This window comes from Pundamilia nyererei, unplaced genomic scaffold (genome assembly GCF_000239375.1).
Source record: "Pundamilia nyererei isolate P.nyererei 1_Seehausen unplaced genomic scaffold, PunNye1.0 scaffold00073, whole genome shotgun sequence".
Taxonomy (NCBI): domain Eukaryota; kingdom Metazoa; phylum Chordata; class Actinopteri; order Cichliformes; family Cichlidae; genus Pundamilia; species Pundamilia nyererei.
In genome coordinates this window covers 1,922,664-1,945,413 of record NW_005187474.1, presented here as the reverse complement: position 1 = coordinate 1,945,413, position 22,750 = coordinate 1,922,664, and the positions used below count along the sequence as shown (strand labels likewise).

Sequence of the window (22,750 nt, the reverse complement as noted above, 5' to 3'; positions counted from 1 at the left end):
AAAGCAGACACCCGACTGAAAGTCTGAGTCTTCAAATTTGACAAGTTGCCCTGTAAATTTTTGCATTTCACATAACATCTGTTTTATTGGCTTTCAGTATGAGAGAGAATAGTGATCTGAATATTTCCTCCCATTTCTGTCTGCCCTCCTTTTCCCTTCACTTGGGACATGCTTGTTGGGTTGTGGTTGGTGCCTCAGTGGACGGACAGTGGCAGGAGTGGAGCTCTTGGAGCGATTGCTCGGTGACCTGTGCCAATGGCACACAGCAGAGGACCAGGCAGTGCTCAGCAGCCGCCCATGGGGGATCTGAGTGTCGCGGTCACTGGGCAGAAAGCAGAGAGTGCCATAATCCTGACTGCACAGGTAAAAAATCCTGAGCCTCTTAATTCCATATCCGCTTTGATGTCTAAATTTGAAAACAACGATTCTAAACAGGGAAGAGAGAGAGAGACAAAAAAAAGCCAGCCCGTCCCATATTGTCATCATCATTATTACAGTCATTACCATGTAGCACAATCTATCGCCTTTAACTGAGCTATCTTACTCTCCCTGATGCGTACAGAGAAGCCCTGTAGCAAGAATCAAATCGGCATTGTAAGAATCAAGAGTAATGTTCAAGACCGTGCTCTATCAATTGGATTTGAAAAATCCAGTTAGATATACTGTATGCCTTTCACATAATTCTGGGTTAGCAGCCCGAACTGTCTGTCAACATCATAGATGCATTAGAGGCTCAAAGATGTCTGCTTAGAGGTCTCAATCAGGCTTTGAATTGTCTGATCATGTGAAGGGTCTGAGCACTCTCATAATCTCCTGATGCAAATGCAGCTGCAAAAACAGCTAGGTTTCTAGTCTGTAGCTCGCCGATATGTGTGTGTGGAGCATGGTTTCCTCTTTAGTTTTCAAAGTCATTACAAATGTTGTTTCAATAATCAGCCAGCCCTGTGGTCTGCCGGACCCCTAAAACAGAGGCAAATGCTTGCGAATGCGTATTTTTAATTTGTGCTTATGATAATGAAGAAGGTGATGCTGTTGTTTGCCGTTACAGTGAGAGAATGCATTATACAGTTTATTCATTTAATGAGGCCTATCTATTTAGCAAGTCCTACTTGTTTCCAAGGTGAGAGATCAATCATTAGTGAGAAACACAGCCACTATTTAACAAGTCAGCACAATGTCCATTAGTGCTGGAGGCACTGCTTTGACAAAGAGTTCAAGGCAAAAGCATCATTTTTTTCTTTTTAGAACTAGCTAAATGCATGTTTGGCAAGTTCCTAGAAATTCTGGTATTTTTTTTAATGTAACTGAATAGATTAAAGTCTTTAAAAAAAAGCCTAATAACTACAATAAATGCCTGTGCAGGTTTTTGAATCAATGCTATGTGTTTTCAAATGAAAACAATTTCTTCAGAACTGCTGGAACAATGAGCTCTTTGAAACACATGAGCATGCATCTGTTTGAAGAATCAGCTGCTTCATGTGCAGGCAAAGAAATCACTATTCACTGGGATTTGATCAATGTCTTGCAGATAGTTTCAGCCAACAGGTCATTGTGGTTTTTCCTGTTTTTTTTTGCTTCCAGTAGCAATCCCGACAGAGGTTAGTTGTAGGACATGATAAATGCCCGTATAAGTGAAGAAGGGGTAAGTGGAGGTTAGAATGAGCGGTGTGTGTTTCCTGCTCACACGGTGTTGTACCTTTCCATTCAGAAGGGCGTGTGATTTACTACATCGCTGAAGGGGAGCATCTGTTTTTTTGTCTAATGCAGAGTTTAACAGTGTTCATTACAAGGGCATAAATCGTACCTCTGGGTTTGGAAACGTCAGCATAAATGTGTGTGTGTGTGTGTGGTTTTATTTGTTTTTTTAATATCGTCAAAACGGTGTGAATAATCATTTTCTTTAGCCATAAAATACACACACCCCTGATTATTACAGGTGATATTGTTCATTTGTGAAATACTGCCAAGAAATTACGTCTTCAAACTAAAAGCATGAGTAGCAAAATATATAAATGTAATCAAAAGCTAAAGATATCACACACTAAATAAAGACTTTTTTATAGCTGTTTCTTTTTAGTTGATCTTCTGCTGTTTTTTTTTTTTTTTAAGTAGTTGTTGTATTTGTAATAGTGTCGGTTTCTAACTAGAAATGATTCCATTTTAGCTAATGGCCAGTGGAATCCTTGGGGTCCGTGGAGTGGCTGCTCAAAGTCTTGCGACGGTGGATGGCAGAGGCGTGCTCGGGTGTGTCAGGGGGCAGCGGTGACTGGGCAACAGTGTGATGGGAGCGGAGAAGAAGTCAGAAAGTGCAGTGACCAGCGGTGTCCAGGTGAGTCAGAGCATAATAAGACTTAAGTCTGAGTGGCCACAGAGAAGCTGAACGAAAGTGAGGAGATAATTATCTCTGTGCACTGACTGACATGTCTTGTTATAAGAGATCAGTTAAAACTGAGTCTGAAGAGGGGGTGCAGATTAGCAGGGGTGGATGACTGAAATAAATGAAGAAATTGAAATCATGGTGACGGACATACCGAGAAATTGAAGTATCATCAAAGCTTAAAGTACGGTTTTCAAAATAATCTCCTTTGAAGTAGAGTCTTAAACATGAAGTCACGTAATACTTCTATTCTCTGAAGTAAAGGAAGCAGTGTTCCACAAAAACATTAAAAACTTTTTTTCCATTATTATAATTAAGAAGTACCTTCCCTCATAAAGACTGAGGCATGTGAAGAGGGTAAATTTTATTATAATCCATGAATGCATTCTCAGACTCTCTGAAACTATACAGCTTTGATCTCCTATATTTCCATACCTCTTAATATGCAGTATGAAGAAATTATTGCATCATACTGGAAAGACTAAAAAGCTTTTAGCATTGATGTAGTAATGTTTGTATCACTTTGCACTCCAGCACCTTATGAAATTTGTCCTGAGGACTATGCAGTGTCAATGGTGTGGAGACGAACCCCTTCAGGAGAACTCGCCTTCAATAGATGTCCCCCTAATGCCACAGGTGAGGACAGAAGCTACATCATATATTTGTGTATTTTCTTTTTTTAAAATATGAGACTTAGTTGTGTTGCTTTATAGCAACAATGTTCCTGGTTTGAACCGCTTGTGGAGTATGCACGGTCTCCTTTGGCTCTGTGTACCCTGACTTCTACTCACAGTCCAAAGACATGCATGTTAGGTGAGCTGGTGTTTCTAAATTGGCTGTAGGTGTGAATGAGAGAGTGTGTGGTTGTCTGACTTTGCATTGGCCTGTTCAGGGCATGCTTCTCGCTCAAAGTTAGCCAAGTAAGGCTCCCCTGGATAAGTGGTTAAGAAAATGGATGGATGTAGTAAATGGTGAAAATAAAAGCCGAGTTGCCTCAGGTCTTCTTTCAGTTTGACACTGAACATTTCATTGTTGGCAGCAGTTCCAACACTAGTAAACAAGCTTTAATCTGTGATGTTAGATCTCCTTTTTGATTTCACAGGGAAAATATTGTGGGATTTATAGAATTTAGGTTCATTTTGCCACCCACCTCGGCATGGTCAGGAAGTCAAACGCACGGCAAACTCGGGTTGCCTGGAGCAATGTGCATTGATTTGACTTGCAAACAAGTGGCAGTGCAAATTCAAGCAAGCGAACTAATGAAAAAATAATTATTAAACTGTAAGCACTACTGGCAAATGAATGGAACTTGTCTGCAGAGACACAACCCTTGATTTATTTATTTTTTCCACTCAAATTTTCTGGAAATTTAAGATAGCAATCCTGCATGACAAAAAGGTGCAAAAAGACAGACTAAATTACAAATTTTATATTGTACAAATAAGCATTTTACTAAAAAAAAAAAAAGAATACACTGCAATAAAGCTTCTGCTGTAATCACTTTGAATGGCATTTTGTAATTAGATTTTCATTTTATTATCACTAGTTTAATTGTCCTTATAGAATGAAGCTTTATTGGTAAGTGTACTCATCTTGTTAAAATCCTATTACTTATCCTCATTCCCCCAAGGGAAAAAACATATTGGATTCCATCCAATTTAAAATAACAAGACAAGACTTTTCATACATGTATCAGCGCAATTTTGCCACTTCATAAGGTGCAATGCTTGCTGGTCCTAAATGTCGAAGTTCGCCTGCACACTCTCCGGATAGTTGATAAAAGCTCTTCTTTCCATTTCCACATGCGGTGATGTAATTTATGACTGCACCGTCAATACACTGCCTGTGCACTGGATGGGGAAAAAAACGTGATTCTGAGGGCATTGTTAAAGAAAAGCACACTGATGTCTGTTTTCAGACAATAAGCAGAGGCTTTAATGCGTGCATGGAGAGGAGAGCATTTGAACGGCGAATTGAAGTTCTGTAACAGATTGCGACTAACTCTGAGCTATTGAAAAGAAGAAAAAGGAGGGGGAAGCTGGGAGAGGATAAAAAAGGGATGCGGCCTCTGATAAATCTGCTGTGATACAGGTTACCTTTGCTCTTGCTGAAGGTCAGTTTGCTAACAGCAGACAGACATCGGCGCAGTGGAGGGCTGTCGTGTGTAGAAAGTTGCATGTGGGTTTGACACAGTAAGCTGTTGCAAAATGCAAAACAGTCTGGCGTTCCTAAAATTACATTTCGTCCCCGACCATAAAATGGCTAACTTGCAAACTAGATGTAGTAGCAAACACACTGTCATTCACAGATGGCTCACCTGCGGCAAAGTTACGCAGAGTAAGATTTAGTAGCATGACATTAGCTTTCTGGCTTGACATTAGTTTTATGGCTAATAACTGTTTGGCACCACTAAGCTATTTCCAGCTTGCGGTGAGGGATTGTGTGTATGTGTGTGTGTGTGTTTATTTGTGTGATGTTGGAAATGCGACACCTTTCTGACCTTTACTAAGAATTTCATTTACACCAAGCGTTGTCTTTATGTGCTAAGTTCGGGTCAGACAAGGCGAGGCTCTTTATTCTGCTTTAATGAGGTTTCTTATATTCGCGTGAGCTGCGACACAGAAGATTAATTCAGACCACGTGTTATTTTCTTACATGCAGCTAATTTGGATGCAGTTTCAGATGTGAGCACGCTGTCGCTGCTGCCTGTACTAGGTCAGCACTCTGGGCTGAGTTCTTTGTAACTGCCAGTGTTGGTGGACTCGCGTAAAAGTCTTCAAGTTCAAGATGTGCTATTGGTACCGTATGTGCAGTACATCTTGAACCCAAAGTGATGTTATCAGGGATGCTATTTCACTTTGCCAAAGAACTGGGTTATACTATAACAGTGTCATAATAAAAAGGTAAAAATCCAGCTAGCAGACATATTTCATGTTTAAGTATAGTGCATCCTCCCTGTCAAAGCTGGCACAGAGGACTGGGAAAAAGATGGTGATAGACAATAGGTCAGGGCAGGTCAAGTTTATCTCTAAAGCCATTAATCACAGTTCTAGAGTCAGCAGGTTTCGGGGAGCATACATTAAGAAACCATAAATGAAAACAACTCTTCAAAACCTTTGCCCTGGAATTAGATCAAGGTCAGACTCAAACCTTTAGTGAATTTCCTCACTGATAGTCTCATCCTTCCCGGACAGCCTGATATGAAATGGCAGAGGTAAACAAAGATGAAATATTGATCAGAGAAGGTAACTGAAATGTCTGAAGTGGGCAACGCGAATGCAGTGTGACGGCACGGGTGAAACATCCGAATGTGTTAGGGGGCTTCAGCACCTACTCACCCATAGCGCCTGTCGTCATCAAGGTCATCACAGAAAGAGCGCTGGGTGCAGGGGCGTCCGCACCGACTTGGTCATCGGCGATGACAACTGCCACCGGAGGCAAGAATGGGGGGAAAAGCGAGACACGTATGGCACATGAATTTGTTCGCAGTGTAGCAGCCAAGCAAAAAATGTCCCCAAACTGGTAAACATGCGAGCTACATTTACATCTACTTTTAGATGCAGAGTGTGCTGAAGCAAAATGAAAACTGTAAGATTTTGAGCTTCCATTGCCCATTTATCATAGTCTGGTCCTTCATTAAATAAAGGTGTATGGTTTAATTTGTTTCAGAACAAAAGCAATTTAACAATTAGGTACAACAACAAGGTATTATTAATGACACAAGATCAGCTACAGCATTAAAGCCATCTGCCAAATCTTGTATAGGTCCACCTCGTGCTAGAAAAACAGCTCTGACCCAGTGACGTTTGCACACAGAACCCTGGAAGCATCATTTAGTGCACGTGATACCGGCAGTAGATCTTTTGAGTACCATGGGTTACTTATTAGGCTTGTTTAGGCTTGTTCCCAAGCATATTCAGGGCGAGTGGGAGGCCGGGCCAGTGCCTTGGGCTCTTTGTTGTGAGCAGATTTTGCAGTACAGCGTTGAGCATTGTCCTGCCGAGGAAGGCAGCTGATGCCGGGGAGTGCTGTTGCCACGGGGGTGTGTGCTTGGCCTGAAACAACGTTTAGATAGGTTGTAGCGTCAAAGGAACACCCACATGAATGCCAGGACCCTAAGTTTCCAAGCAAAACATTGCATTTGTATGAATGGATCGGCGTTATTTGCTAAACCTGCCAGTGGCTGCTCGGTGCAATAAATCCTTTGAGTTTGATTTATATGCCGTTTCTATTCCCGCTAAGACCTGAAGGTGCTAGTTACTTTGGCGGAAGATGTTTTGCATTCAAAAGTTCATGTACTGTTATTTATGTGCCCGTGTAATGAGAGCCCCAAATCTCAATTATCAATTAAAGTTCAAGTCATCCAACTGAAAGTGGGAGCAATTAAAGCAGCAACACCACAGGCTATTAAACAAACTCTTCACAGGTTAATGCAGAGAAAATTATCCAGCCGTCTCCAGCAAATAAATTAGACACCACCCTTCACTGGGGAAGGTATTAATTTTTTTATTTGTTAGTTCTACCTTTTCATAATATTAATGGCAGCTATTTCAATCCAAGACGTTTTACTTGTCATATATTCCAGAAAGATTTTTTTTAAAGAATGTAAGGGATTTTTTTGTTCTTTTTCACCACCGGATGGTAACCACAGAAATGTTGTTCAAAGCCTCTTTTTAACATTGTCTCGTTTCCAACTCCTCAGCTGGTAAACACTGTTTTAGTATTCCGTCTCGGTGAGGATCACTTGAATAAAAATTCTCTTTTAATGGCACCCAAGTCGAGAGCGCTGTCAAACCAGACAGCGACAGGTCAGCGCCTCAGTGGAGTGCAGCCTTGGTTTTGATCAAGCACATCTCCACTGACCTATATTTCATACTCAACTTACTCCACGTACATCACTGATGATGCAAGGACAGATGACAGATTGGGGCAGAATTACAGCGAAGGCCTCGAGTTTGTGTCTCTAACCCTATTTGATCCCACTAGCAACCCGTCTCAAAGCCAAGGCAGATTGATATCTAATTATATATCTGTACAATATAAACTTCATTTAAAAATAGATCAGTTTGGGAGAAATTCAGTTCACAAAACTGGCAAAAGAAAGACTTACAAATAAATCAGTGTCTATCTCTCAACACTGACCATTCATTAAGCTTCTTTTACTCTTGTTTTGCTGTTTGCATACGGTGGCTTCAGGAGTGCATCTTTCCTGAGCAAGTAAGGTGTGCTTATGGACATATTTATATAAAGTGCAAGTCTGCTATTAGGTTTTATTTTTGCACACTTATAAACCACAATCGAGAGCTCCCCTTTTTCAAACTTAAAATTAGGTTATTTAAATAAAAGATGAGCTCCAGTGCAGGGATTTTACATTAAAATGATTTTGGCCTTGGGTAATTTGTGTCTTTGAGGACTGCTGAAATCACATTAAAATTGCAACATCATACAGTATATTAATAATATAAACACAGGCTACCGGTGACCAAAACATTACCTCTCTTGCTGTTTAACTCCTGCTTCGTGTCTATACGTGGACAAAATTCACATCACTGAGCAACCTCAATGCTTATCAATTTCAAGCAGTTCTTGAATTTGACCTCTTCTTATTGCTCTGTGCCTTTTTGGCAATTCCCGCTCAAAGAACCCAACCTTTCTCAGCTTACAGTGACCTTTTGGAATGTCAGAGCCAAAACACTGAAGTGAATGCCTAATTTCTAGGTCTCAAACCATCATAAAACAGACTTTTTGCTATCTTTTTGATAAAAATTCAGAGCGAGCATTCTTTTGATTGCTGGCATCCGTAACAGTAGATAGAGTAGTAGAGATTGTGAAGCAAAACTCTAAACCACCCAGGTGAAACCCGCTTTGAGGGACACAGAGGCTCAGCCCAGTGTAAAGCACTGGGCCTCTCCTGCTGCCCCCTGGGTTGTCTCATGGTGATGCATGGTTGCTCCCGGCACACAGCGAGCGTGCACTCTCGGCTTCAGTGGATATCACCAAGTAGTAGCTGTGGAGAAGGTGGGCGTGTGTGTGTGTGTGTGGGGGGGGAGTGTTTGTGATTTCTCTTTGTCTGTGTGTGTTAGTGTGCGAAAGTCAGAGAGAGAGCACGGAGGAGAACAAGAGATAGTGAAGGTTTTATGTGAAGCCCGGATGCCAGGGGAAATGTTTTGTGCTGTGGGAGTTTTCCTCAGGATGTCAAGCACCTGTTTTGGAGCGGTGGGGTGATGTGTGAAGTGCACTCCACCAGGTCGACAGCTGGGAAGGTGTGATGTTGGACCCCTATGTAGGATGTGCGTGGCCGTGTGGGTGGATATTGGGTAGTTCTGCTATTTCAGGATTACTGTTTAAATGCCTGACAGCTATCACAGCTGAGTTGCTGCATGTTTGAATAAGTGACTGCAAGTTGTATTAGCCGGGCACGCAGAGCATATATTAAAAGGCACGGGACTGTGTCGTTTGGCATAATATTAAACCATTTCTGTTCAAATACTGTAATACTTTCCTTCCATAAACCTTTCTTTATCGCCTTCTCTAACGAGCGGGTTACATCAAATTTTGATGGTGAATGACGGACAAAGAGGAAAAGATAAGACTCTCATTAAAAGTATTAATATTATTCTCTTTCCTTTTTGTCTCTCTCCCCTCCTCTCATATCCAACTAATCCCACTCTACCCCTTCAATCTGCCTTTCTTTGCCCCACCGTTGGTCTTAACTCCACCTGCCCCCCCACCTCTTCTGCGCCTGCTCATCTTCTCATCCCTCCCTCCTCTCCAAATCTGTCGCTGTCTCCTTCCTCCTCTACAGGCACCACTAGTCGACGCTGCTCTTTGGATCACCGCGGTATGGCCTTCTGGGAGCAGCCCAGCTATGCTCGATGCATAACAAATGAATTCAGATACTTGCAGCAATCAGTAGGTGCAAAGTCAGCTCCCTCTCACAGCCTCTGTTTCCAATGCACCATAAATTACCTCCCCAGTGTCCCCCTCCCAATTCTCATCACAATGTAGCCAAAAAGATTAACCACTTCCAATAGAGGAGCAAATTTAAGCACACATTTTTTTCCTTTTTTTCCCTCCCTGATGTCCTTCAGCTGCTGAATTTAGAGTTCCAGGCATGTTCTCGTCTGTGTTTCTAAATAAATTACAATATTGATGATATCGCGGTTACAATATATGTTGCTCCTCGGTTACTCGTCACTTGCGCTTTGCTATGTTTTGGTAAATAGGATCCACTGCAACAACTTGCAATATTTTGTTCATTTAAAATAAGACTTTCAGCATGAAGAAAAAAGTAAATAAGTAAATAAATAAATAACAGTTAGGGAAACTCAGTGAAACGGTATTTTCAGTTTAATAGAATCATATCTTTCCCTCAAGAGAACCTTTTGTGAATTCTCTCTTTTTTTCTTTCTTTTGTCGTCTGATGAGACTTTTTAATCACACAAAAAGCAGTTTTCATTGAAGCCCGAGTGCATTTTATTGCACCATTTCGAGTACTTTTGCTTTAGTAGGTTTGCCTTCAGCCTGAAAACACAGAAGCGCTTCCACTAGAATAGGTAATTTTGGTAACCCTCCATCACTGTTAAAAATAAAATAATTCAGAAGAGCTGAGATAGCACATATAGCGCTGCACCTGTGAACGTGTATTTATGGACGTAAACCCTGTGCAATGATGTGAGATGTCATTTCACTCTGCAATTTCTGCCTAAATGTGTGTCTTCTGCTCCAGTTAACTCTTTTATTCGTATTGGCTCATTTCAAAACATCCGCGAGGCAGAATACATTTCAGGCCTGGCGTAGATATAAGTGTCACATAAAGGGCCTTAGAGAGTAGAGTCTTTCTTCCTGATTTTTTGCACCCCATTTAATCTAAATGTGTAGCTTAGCGTGTATCTTGCGAACTCAACAGAGGACACCGATGCCCCAAGTTCTGTCCTCTCCTGTTTTTGGAGGTTCAGGGGCACCTTGCCAAGGGCCAGAGGATGCTGGCGGGGGATGGGATGTCCCAGGTCACAAAAAACCTGCTGGATCTCACCCAGAGGAGGAACTTCTATGCTGGTGACCTCCTGTCTTCAGTAGAGATCCTTCGCAATGTGACAGAGACCTTCAAGAGAGCCAGCTATGAGCCGTCATCCGATGACGTGCAAGTAAGTGGACGCTGGCTTCATTTGAACATGTGGACATGAATCTTTGTGAAGTATGCAAGGATGCCATGCCGTTACTTAGGTAACATAAATGTTTTATCATTTTGGGTACCAGAGCTATAATGTGTAATGTGAGAAAAATGAATTCTATTGTGTGTGAAATAGCACAAACACCCAGGGCTCTATTGTATCAGGAGATCTACTCCACATCCTAAGCTGTTTCATCTCATCATGTTGGGCTTGACTGCAGTCTTGATCCTCTTTATGTCAATAGGATGATGGAGATTATAGCAAAAGCCCCACCTCCATCACCAATAAGACAATTTATGCTCCCAGGGCTGTGCCAATTTCAAAGCCACCCTTCACAGGCCTCTTTATTCTGTCCAGCATGCATACATGTTAGGTTTTTTTATATATATATGTGGTTGTTTTGCTGCGTGTGCATGTGTGAATGGTTGTGCTATATATGTGTGCATTTTTTTTTTGCTAATTGAGAATAAAATAATTGTTATTATGTGATGCCAAAAGCATACTGTAACAGCATACTACTGTAGTTTATTCGTGAGGTTTCAGGTTTTGTCTGTGTTTGTTACTTCTGGATAAAGTCATGAGTAACAGCTCCAGGAAATTAGAAAAATGCGAGACTTGTCCATCAGCTCTTTGCTGTATAGAAATAGTAATAATTTCTCCTTTATTAGCAGGAAAGTTCAGTTATTTAAATACCAGCCACACAGTTCTCTGCTTACTGATAAGCTCGGTCAGATATTAAATCTGAAATATAGCCGTAGTGTTTGGCATTGTGCTGTTTTCTAGGTTTCAGGTAACTCAAAGCACATAAAGAAAGGCAAAAACAAACAAGCTGTCCTACTTGGGTGATTACAAAACTCTGATCTAATTCAATTAAAAAAAGAAAAATTCAACTCAATTAATCATGCACCTCCGAAGATTTGGACTACAAACTGTCAGAGATGCTCTTTTCTTTAGTTTTCTGTTGGTTTAGTCCACTTTTATCAACAGTTTCCTCTTGATGTAAGGCGCATGGTCCTTTTAATATTCTGCAAAACCCCAAATGTTTTGTCCATGGATGGATACAAAGATGCCATTCATCCGTTTTCCTACCGTAGAAAACCTATGAAATGAGGAAAATGTCCTATCTCTGGTTATTAGGAGCGTGTGTGGGCAGACAGGAGAGCAGTCAGCCAGCCCAACCCCTCTGTGTGTCTCTGCGCTAATGCAGTGTTAAAGTGGGCACATTACCACCAGAGGGAGCATAAGCATTCAAGTAGAAAACAAGATAGCCTGTGTCAAGAGAGAGAGCCACTCCCTCAGGCATATTGTAGACCAAACGAAATAACAAGGCTAAAGATCAGACAGGGGTCCTATTACGACTGCAGGCATGCACCCCAAGCAGTCCCGCTCTCCACTGCTGAAGAAGACAATCCACACAGCTGCTCAAACATTCCCTTTCATCTTTTGTTTTTTTCTGATTGCAGCTTGTGCTTTTCTCCTGTAGCATTAAGTGTTTGCTGCAAGCTGCAGGAGGTCCAAGGTGTGTTGCTGTCAGAGCTCAAGCACAAATTCCATCATTTCTCCTATCGTTTACCATCACGGTTTCAGTGGCAGATTTCCTGGTGCTATTGAGCCCTGCGGGAGAAAATCATTATGCCCCTACAGAAATCTCTTATTTTTCGCTATCGTAAATGTTAGTATATTATCCATAACAGTAGGTTTTTGGAGTGCATGGTGTTTATGTCATGATTTGAGAAAAGCGTCTAGCTGCAGTGCCTGTTATGCTGGTGTGTGGGAGTGTTATGCATTTTCCCTTTCATCATCTCCACAGAACTTCTTTCAAATCATCAGCAACCTCCTGGAGGAGGAAAATAAGGAGAAATGGGAAGACGCGCAAAAGGTAAGCATGTGGCAGTACACCTAGTAAATAATTCAGGTTGCTGCATGAACACTGTTTGCCTCAAACTTCGACTCAAAGCTTGTTTGCAGTTTCTCCATCTGAATAGCACAGATTAAGGCAAGTCAGGTGGATTTAGGATTATGTTACACTTACACATATGGTAGTGAGGTAATTTAGCAGGTGTGACATCTGGCCTCATTTAGAAAAAAACTAGTTCCTCCGAGCTCCACTTGGTGGCAGCAGCACCGCCATAGACATTGTCCAACCATCAACACTGCAGGACTCATTCCTTCTGCATTGTTTCACCCAGCTGATGCCAATGAAAGCAACCAGTGTGATTAGGACCTTACTCAGGTCAGTTTTACCATAAAAAAATGAACATTTCAGCAGCAGAGACTCCAATCCTTAGTCTCCCCTCTTGATATTTATCATATAGTAAAGGTGGATGGCGAAAAATTGTTTCAATATCCTTTAGAAATTGAGAAGCAACATACTGCAACACAGCGGCAATGTTGTGTATGTCAAAATTTAAGTGCCGAAAAGTACCCATTCACAAGACTCGTTTATTCACGAAGATTGGATTCTAGCATCGTCCTGGTTTAGACACATCTCTCAGTTTGAGAGGTGGCAGGTCTTGTTTTCAAAACCGCCACTGGTGTCTGAGACAGCCTGAACCCTGAAATCACACACATCCAGACTCTGACAGAGATGCCATCTGTGATGACTGCGAGTCTGCAAAGGGCATCTGCTCTGTTGTCACCTTCACAGGTAAATTGGGTGTCACCTGCACTGACACATGAGTGAGGTGATGCCTTAAAATGACTTTTTTGTCTTACTTTCTCCACACCTGACTTCAGCTGATGCTATAAGGGGACACAGGCAGTTCAAATATTGCTCAGAGTGCCAGTCCTGGCTGTCTACACAAGGAGTAATTAGGTGTTTACTTACTGGAGCTTTAATTTGGCAGGGCCCTTAAAGGGATGATGTCGGTGAGAGAAGCTCACAAACTAGCAATTTCATCAGCGAGTATGCGTAAGAGATAAGGACAGACAGATCCGAGGAAGTATAGATAAATAAATATAATAAATATATTGTCTCCATGATTTAACACCCAGAAGAAATGTGCGACACTGTTAAATATTCCCGCAGTTATTAATGTGCATGTCTGAGATGTGCTGCTTTAGTTACATCATTATAAAAAGTGAACATGGCCAAGCTGCATCGCCTTACACAGTTTTTCTCACTTGTTGGGTTTCTTGCATTAATGAGTGTTCTCGGCTCAGCTTCCACAGCACCCACACACCAAAAACACGTACATGAAACACCTCACTATTGGGCTTAACTGGCTGTAAAGTTGGCTTTTTGCACTGATCACTATATATTCACCTCCTGCCTCTGTTACCATGGCAAGGAAAGGAACAGCTCTGTCTGCAGAACCTCTGCTGCAGCCATTTCCCTGCGCTGCCTTCACGTCTCGCGGTTGCCATGGAGACCAGCAGAATGAGCATTACTGCACTCTGCGTCAGACATGCCGGAAGGGGCGACATGATGTGCTTTTCTCCCCCACTATGGCTTTCACTCTGCTGTGTCAGAGGCTCTCGACTTCAGCACCGCTGATCCGTTATCCCGGCTTAGCCGCGGCACATGAAGAGGCATGTGCACACACACACAAGGTGCTACAGAGGAGGGAAATACCTGCCTCAGGTGTTTGTTGAATATCAACTTAGAGTGAGGTGCTAATTGCTAAATGCCACTCAAAGGCTTCTCTAATTGCCTGACATCACCACTGTGCGCTTACACACTTATTTACGCCCCACGATTACATGAGTCTTGTGCAGAACTGAAAAATGGTTTTGCAGTACAGCACGATATATCCCATTAGATGTGAGACATCGCCAGTAGATGGGCAGCCAGGACAGTAATCCAATCTTTTGAAGGTCAATTATTGGATTAACGTGCCTTTGATTTATTGACTTTGGGGAAAAGAGCTGAGTGGACCAGCAGTGTTACCGCTTGTGCTATAGAGCTGTCCATGGTTCTGAATTCATGCCCCTTCACTCTTATGTGAGTGCTGATGTCCATGGAGCAACACGTGAACTGAGGCAATCACCCTTGACTTGGCAGTGCTTTTCCAGAAACAGGCCAGCCACCAAATGTGCTGGCACAGCTGGTGGTTACAGCTCTGATGCTGATGTTATTTGAATGGTTCAAATAGGGCTACAACTAATTTATATATATATATATATAGATATATATAGATATATATAGATATAGATATATATCTATAGATATAGATATATATAGATATATGACTGGTTAATCATTTTCTTTTTTAGCAAGTTTAAAGATTTTATCTTTCATACAAAAATAAGTACAGAGCACCACATTTTAATCACTGGAGAACTATTTAAATTAAAACTGTCCCCTTGTCTTTATTATCTTGTCCAGATCTACCCCGGAGCAGTGGAGCTCATGCAGGTCATAGAAGATTTCATCCACATTGTTGGACTGGGCATGAAGGATTTCCACAATGCCTATTTGATGACTGGAAACTTAGGTAAGAATCGACCCGCTTTGCCTTCGGGCCCACAGCCGCTGAGATCGTTTTACCATTTGTTTTGGCTTGATATGGACACATAATCCCTGCGCTCCTCTGACTCCTTGTGTCAATTTCCCCACCATCATTAATTTAGGATAAATGCTGGGCAGTTGGGGTGGGGGAGTAAAATTACTGCAAATCAATAATGTTGATTAAAAGTGATCTTGCGGTCTTAATGTGCTAAATTCCAATGAAAACATTTAACATTCAATCCAATATCAGTAGCTTACAGCACGGGAAAACCTGCAAGAGTAGTGCCTTCACTAGAATAAATACAGACAATACTTCAAAATAACAACCACGGGTACACATTTTATTGATGCTCAAGTACATTTTAAAACACTGGGGATTTTATAACGTAGTTCAGTAAGAGCAGCACTGCTTTCTTGATATTAAAAAGCCTCTCACTAATTACAGACTCTATGTATAGGCTCAAAGTTTTTTGGTCAATAATCACATCAAATATTTATGTTATTCTGAAGATGAAATGGTTCGGTTTGACGCTGCACTGAACTGTAGTTCTGTGAGTAAGACTTGATTAGCAGAACATACCCTATAGCGTGTTTTGCAGTTGTACAGCCGCATGAAAAAAATTAATTAAAAGTAAATAAATAAAAGATTGCTTGTCAGTTCCTTGTGAGATTAGCAGTCATGGAAAAAATACAGTAGGAGGGTCTGATAAAAGGCTGTAAAATTGGAAGTGAAATTACAAGTTTTCTTTGCAGCTGTAATGAGCTTTTCTGCAACGCTGATTTTTGTCGAGATTATGACTCGGAAAAACAAAAACAAAAAAACCAAAGTGCTGCTGTGAGTTCTTTTGGCTTCGGTCGCGCAGCCTCTCGGATGATCTGAGGTCTCTGTGGCATTTCATTTTTTACTCAGCCACAAATGGTGTCTTACTGGAATGGAAGAGTAGACCGGTGGTCTTCATTTATTCATGCAAGTGAATGTGAGTGTGCACAGCTGTGCCGTTAGGCCATTCCTCTTAAGAGGAACAGAGATGTTTCATCCTTGTATTCTTTACAATAGCTAACATTCAGCTCACTTCGAGCACACTTGCTCTCTGTGTTTCTTTATGGTATGTGATTTCCATAATGATGAATCGGTAGTCTCCAAGAATAGCATACCAAACATGGTTCAATGAATGCACACATCAAAGTACCATTATGAAACACTGTGAGAGTCAAATTAACTAATGGATTTAGACTTGGAAATAAGGTTTGAATGCATTTCACATTGCCAATCATTAATGACTTCTTTCACAGATGTGAGAATATTTCTGTGCTGTTCTCCTACTTTATACTTTATACTTATTTCAATTTGTCTTAATGGCCGTCATCCAAACTCATTGCCAGTGCCTTCTCCTTATGCTCAAAAAAGCATTAACACATGACCCCTGCTTTATACACAAAATGGAATCTGCTCTGTGAAACTGACTCTAAATTGACGGTTAAGTGTTTTATCCACATTCATACAAGTTCCTTGAGCAGTTTAATGCATTTCATAGCTGGGCTTGAATTTAAACTATTTGACTCTTATTACATTAGTCAGCTGTATCACTGTCCTGGCCTCCACTCAAACCTGCTGGACTGTGGACTAAACCGTGTCCATCTGTCAGATGTGATATGACAGGAAATATTTTTGGTAAGCGTGGAGCAATGATGCAACTCACTGCTGTTTCTCAGTCTAAGAAAGCACTGAGTGGCATAATCAGGGCACCATATTCAAAACATTCTGAAGTTTTTCTCCCACATGTCCATAGAAAGAAGATATATTGATTTCATGCAACAAGAAATGCAAGAAACTGAAATAATGGAATAATTCCAACACGGTCAACAACATCTTCTTGCTTATTATCATCCGAGTTATTATATTTTGTTTGGGTTTTTTTTCTTAATTTATGTATATGCACGCTCATTGTAAAAGATGACCTTTATTTTGAAATAACAACAGCGTTACTTGGTGTGAGATCAAAAGGCAAGTAATTAAAAATAAAACTTGTGTTGAGAGGAACTTGATTGTTTTGACTGAAGGAGGAACAGCTACACTAAAAGTGTGCTCACATAAAGTGCAAAGAACACTTGTCGGTAAAAAGCTCATTTGAATAATCCCATCATTTTCTGTTAGAAATCTTAAGGAGCATGAGTGAACCTCTTAATAAGAGTATGTGAATGTTGGAAGCATCATTATTATGTAGAGTGCTAAAGCAGCTTTTCTTTTGGAAAAAGTGAGCACAAAGGCTCGGCAGAAAGGGGGGGCATTTGGCTTTTGAGCAATTATTTGGAGATATAACATTAATGAGTTGCCTCTGGCTAGAATCAACTTGACTGGCTGCTGGTGGTGGTAAAATACAGGGGCCTAGCTGAGAGAAATTATTATGCCAGAATGGACTCTCTGATTTAATTTTTTCTTTTTTTTCTAATGTCAAAATTAATTACCGCTCCTATAAAATGTTTTCGCATTTGCCACTGCAGAGCTGTTTTCAAAAAACAATCAAGATATGATTCGATACCACATGATTAATACATGGGACTTTCTAATTATCCCATCCGTGGCCAGTGCACCGGCACAGCCAGCCAATGGCAGTGATTTCAGCTCACACACACAGTGCCTTAGCGACCACGTGGCCCTTTTTGATTAAAGGAATGGAAAGTTTTGTGTCTCCATCAGTGAAAGCCAAGTGGAGAGCATCTGGCTGAGTAAGATATTGCGGCATCATTTCGTCACTAATTTATGGCAGCCTCTTGACACCTAGATAAATACTGGCTGTCACCACTGTATCGTCCTGTGTCCTCCTACTTTTAGTCAAATAACCTTGATTGGAAAAGGCTGTCCACTGCAGCAACTTGTTCTCCCTCCTTGCAAGCTAACAGTTGGAGGACAAAGTGAAGCTTGGGACATGCAAAAAATTTTTTAACACAGTCTTGAAGGTGGACTGCATTACGCTTTATTGTCTTTTTTTTTCTGGTTGTCTACTGTGAGGCTGCGTGTCATGGTCGAGAGAATATTTTGACAGTAATAGTGATTAATTTCCACTGCACACACAATAGCTGGAAATGCTCATTAATTTCTTTGCAGGATGTTTATGTTGTCTGACTTCAATGGTTTACTTAACGCTGAACCTCTCATGAACGCATTCAGACGTAATGAGCGATGCAATAAATCCCTCTTATGAAAATGAACCATACAGAATACTCTTAGTGCAATGAATCGCTGTTCAGAGGCGTCGCTGTCCGTAATTACTGCTTTATTTGTGCTGCGTAGCCCCATCAGGCGGATTCAAAGCCCCATTTACCTGCAGAATTACCCAGAACTCTGAGAGACAGTCTTCCCAGCACCATGTTGTGTTTCACAGTGTGCCCTGTGACTAAAACCACAAACACGAATAAAAATGCACGACGACTGCTGCTCCCGACATCTGGTGCTACGAACAGGCCTCTTTGCAAAAACGGCAGGTCTTGTGGTGCTCTGTGATTTCATGCCCGCTGCAGGATCATCCCAAACACCTAGATGCACCTTCACTGTCACTGATTTCACTCACACATGGAGTCTCGCCAGGATTCAAATTGTATTATTGGCACAGTACAATGAACAATAGAGCTTCTGCATCAATGGTAGGATTAGCCTCAGATTCCCCTTGCTGAAGCACTACCTGACTGGGACTGGATGTGATACCAGGTAGAGAACAGTACAGCTTTATCCTCCCCTTGTAATGCTAAGGCCCTTTCTGTTGATCCTGGGTATTTTCCTTGTCACTGCCTTAGTGCACTGACTGGCCTTTTATGGCACCTCAGCAGGGAGGTGCCATAAAAGGAAAGCGTGATTAAGGTGATTACCTTTCTAGTACTTGTCAGGTGCCAGTTGTAGCTTTGGGTTTGTATTTTGCAGCAAATGAATGCGTCAAAAGCCCAGTTGGCCTGGTATGGCTGACAGATGACCTGCATATTTGCATAATGATTCAGTTTCATGTAAAATCGACCTATTAATTTGTGAGAGAATGCAGACTCTGCATGTTGAACTCGAATCAAAGGACTGCCCTTGTGTTTACTTTTGAATGACAGTGGTGCAGACTGCATGGTTATGTTCATAATTTCATCTAATATGCAATGTTCAAGCAATGCTAATAATCTGTATTTCCTCGTTTTTCTGTAGTTGCCAGCATCCAGAGGCTTCCAGCAGTGTCTGTGATGACTGACATTAACTTCCCCATGAAGGGCCGTAAAGGCATGGTTGACTGGGCCAGAAACTCTGAAGATAAAGTGGTCATCCCAAAGGGCCTCTTTGTTTCCCAGTCAGCAGGTATGGGACTATATCACCGAGTCATCTGACTGCTAGTCAAATACGTCGTTCTTCAAGAATCAGAGGCACATAAACAGTCTCCATGTGCAAGCTCCATCTGTCTTAGAATATATATTCAGTATATACATACATATATTCTGTCAAGCTTCAGAATTACGACCTGCAGCAACACATCTTAAATGTGCAGGGAAACTGTAGTAGATTCGCAGGATTAATGCTTCATGAATACACAATGATTGATTCACTGGCCACAGTTGAAAATTGGAAAATATATGTCTTCACATCTCAGCAGAAGTGGAATGATTTTAGCTGAGTTGGAGTGTCTGACAAGTTACTAGACTTTCAAGCAGACACATCTGTCTTCTGAAGAATGGTTTTTCCCTTTAATGTTTATGCTTCACCACTCCTTGTTTAGAAAAAGTGAAATAATGGTACACGCCTCTGAACAGAGCCAGTTTGCTTGCCTGTGCTTGTTCAGTTGCAAGAGTTTTCCATCAGCTCAGCATTTGTAGCGTCCTCTCAAACAATGCCAGTTGCCACTCTATACTGCAATCCAGAGCCAGGCAATTTGGTTGATTGGTGTAATCAGTCTTATCCGAAATATATCAATGATAGCAAAACAAGGAATTGATCAGGATGCCACGTGCTTGACCCAAACCAATTCTGCAGTGGATTCTGGCACTTCTCTTGCAGGACAAACAAAATCAGGTGTTAGTTAATGTGATTTGTTTGGAAATAAAAGCACACCTTCAGGTTTCAGTGGGCATTCATGTAAATGATTGTATATTTAATGAGCTAACACCTAATTTGCATATATAAAATGAACTTTAGAAAACTATATACACAACTACATTTTTTTAAATTCAGAATCTAATTTATACATCTGTTTGCCCTGCAAAATATGCTTAAAATGTTTGGGTTTTTTGTGGCTGATGACAGTGTTTCTTTACTTAAAAATTCGCAAAGCATCATCATTTGCAGTAGTAATAAAAAAAGGGAAATCTATCTGACATGACATCAAAGCTTCATTTCCTCCTTCAGATATGGAGGGATCGCCTGTCTTCATTTTGGGAACCGTTCTCTACAAGACTCTTGGACTCATGCTACCTTCACCAAAGTAAGGGCAACATTTCTCATTGTCTGCGTTTTCTGGTCTGCTAGCAGGAGGAAATATGAGACAGATTTAATCCTTTGGAAGCTGCACAGGTGTCCATTTTTATTCATAGTAGCAGATCAAGTCTGAAAAACATGCTGTGCCTTTGTCGCTCCAGTGTCCCTGAAAGTTCCACTTAATACATTGAATAGAAATCTTATTTTGTCCTTCTTACAAGCAAATACTTGCATTTTGCTGCTGTTCTTTTTTTTTTTTTTAGAGCTCTGTGTCACTGTAGCATGCAATATGTAGTTAATTAAGGATGACATTAGTGTCTGGAAAAGCAGTGGGATGTCCCAAACAAACACCTGGTGTCAGACACCAATCAACAAGTCCCTGGCAGCAACGTCCCAAGGACAAACCGGTCATTCCAGCACCGTTCGGGCCAGCTGTCACAGAGAGAGCAGCAGCCCTGTGGGTAAATGTAGAGAGGAGGTTATAATGGGACACTGAATTGTGTCCTCTGCAGACAAACATGAGGATAAGCTGATCAAATGGCAACTCTGAAAAGAGAAATACCAGGCAATGTGGCTTTTAGTGTACTTGTAATTAGAGAGGCATCTATGTGTCATGTGTTTATTACATTTTAAAATAAGTACGGGAAACAGACATATGCAAAAGTCAGATGACAAATTTGAATTATTTGCTGCTCATCATTATGGACCTGCTGCATTTTCAGCTCTTCTTTTCTTCGTGTGGATGACAATTCTTCTCCCTGGGGGAAAGTACATACTGATTTTTATCTTCATTTCAAAATATAATATGTTCTGTCAACTATACCAAAGCTGGATATCCCATTGAAACATGACTATGATGCTAGCCTGTAAAAGCATATAACACAAAGCATCTTCAGGTGAGCTTTGTAGACTGGGTTTTCTAGTTTCTTTTCTTTTCTTTTTTCTTTACATAATTACTGCCAAATCATCCTGTATAGCATATCTGATGTCTAATGGGCAGCTCTTGTAGTCCTCCTTTACTGACTTTAATATTGAGGTTAGTATTCAGTGCAAGCAGCATTAGAGAAAATATGCTGCCTGACACTGAAACTTGAATTTGAAGAACTCGCACTCTGAAATGTAGATCATTAGATTAGCAGGCAGAGAGGAGCTTTAAATTCAAAAATATATGCACAATATCTTCCCTAAAACACCAAATCAGGTTTTAATACCAGCGTGGCCCTTAAGCCTCACTGACTCTAAAGTTATACCTAATCCTTTAGTATTAACAGTAATTTTTCAGACATTATAAAAATGCTAGAATCTAGAGCGTTGGAAATGATGATGCATGATGTTATTCCTAATGAGGGATTCACTGTAACTCGTTTGTGTCTGTTTGCGTAGGTATTTGGCTACACAGGATGAAGGATTATGGCCATGCCACCTACTCAGACGTGTTTGTGTGCAGTCCTCCAAACAACCAACAGCATGTGGCCCAACAGGGGTTACACTATGCGTAGTTTGAATGTTGATTAGTTGAAAAGTGGGCCTGAACAGGAAACTGAGCTTTAGCGGAGCTCACCACATAGAGGGAGAAGCATGAAAAAAAAAATCAAAGATTAAATAACAGCATGGAAAGAGCAGACGCTGGCAGCAGTGGACACTTTTCATTGTTTTCAGCACTGGGGTTCACTTCAGCTCTTTGTATAACTTTGTCTTCTCCTCAGCTGGCTGAAGGAGCAACAGCAGCACAATTGGGAGTAGCAGAGTAGTTGTTCCACATATTTTTGACCTTTGATGGCTTTAAGCAGCTACAACATGGAGATGATGGTCTGCATAGCTATGCGAGGCCCTTCATAGGACCAACGCACAACCATGCCAAGGTCTTGAGTGCACTCAAAAGCTTAATTCAGCATGCTTGAAGCACAGACAGTATGTCCACATTTTGAAGTTCTACTATTGGCATTTTGGCTGCTTTTTTGGAGCTAGATGTTTCCTTTCATGGATGAAAGGATGGAGTGCTAATTGTCAGTGGTTAGCTATTAGCTGTTAGCTAAATCTAAATTAAGAAAGCAAAGCAGAAAACTAATAGCACACTAGAATTTCACTCATCAAAACTGAAGCACAGACTTGTAGGATGGTCTGATTAGTGAGAGAATCTATTAAACCTACACAAACAGCTCACACATTCAGTGCAGGGATCCAGTTTAATTATGTCACCCAGTCAGCCCCAGCTGCCTGTGTGGGACAGCTGTCAATCAGTGCAGCCACATCCCAAATTCAACTATGGTGGATGAGTTAGAAAAAGAAAAAGAAGAAAAATCACCCCACCC

At 41.1% G+C, this 22,750-nt stretch overlaps 1 protein-coding gene across 7 annotated transcripts in view; it reads left to right on the top strand.

Moving 5' to 3' along the window:
- Positions 1 to 22,750, top strand: part of adgrb3 (adhesion G protein-coupled receptor B3) — a 113,970-nt gene that overhangs the window by 59,276 nt on the left and 31,944 nt on the right. For 5 of the 7 annotated variants that reach the window (XM_005737122.2, XM_005737120.1, XM_013911855.1 and 2 more), the window contains 9 exons: positions 199 to 363; positions 2,165 to 2,329; positions 2,912 to 3,013; positions 9,183 to 9,289; positions 10,330 to 10,524; positions 12,362 to 12,430; positions 14,879 to 14,987; positions 19,182 to 19,328; positions 20,370 to 20,445. In XM_005737122.2, coding sequence (XP_005737179.1) covers positions 199 to 363; positions 2,165 to 2,329; positions 2,912 to 3,013; positions 9,183 to 9,289; positions 10,330 to 10,524; positions 12,362 to 12,430; positions 14,879 to 14,987; positions 19,182 to 19,328; positions 20,370 to 20,445 — 1,135 coding nt within the window. The remainder of the gene's footprint in view (positions 1 to 198; positions 364 to 2,164; positions 2,330 to 2,911; positions 3,014 to 9,182; positions 9,290 to 10,329; positions 10,525 to 12,361; positions 12,431 to 14,878; positions 14,988 to 19,181; positions 19,329 to 20,369; positions 20,446 to 22,750) is intronic. The other 2 variants (XM_013911854.1, XM_013911857.1) reach the window with 2 other exon arrangements.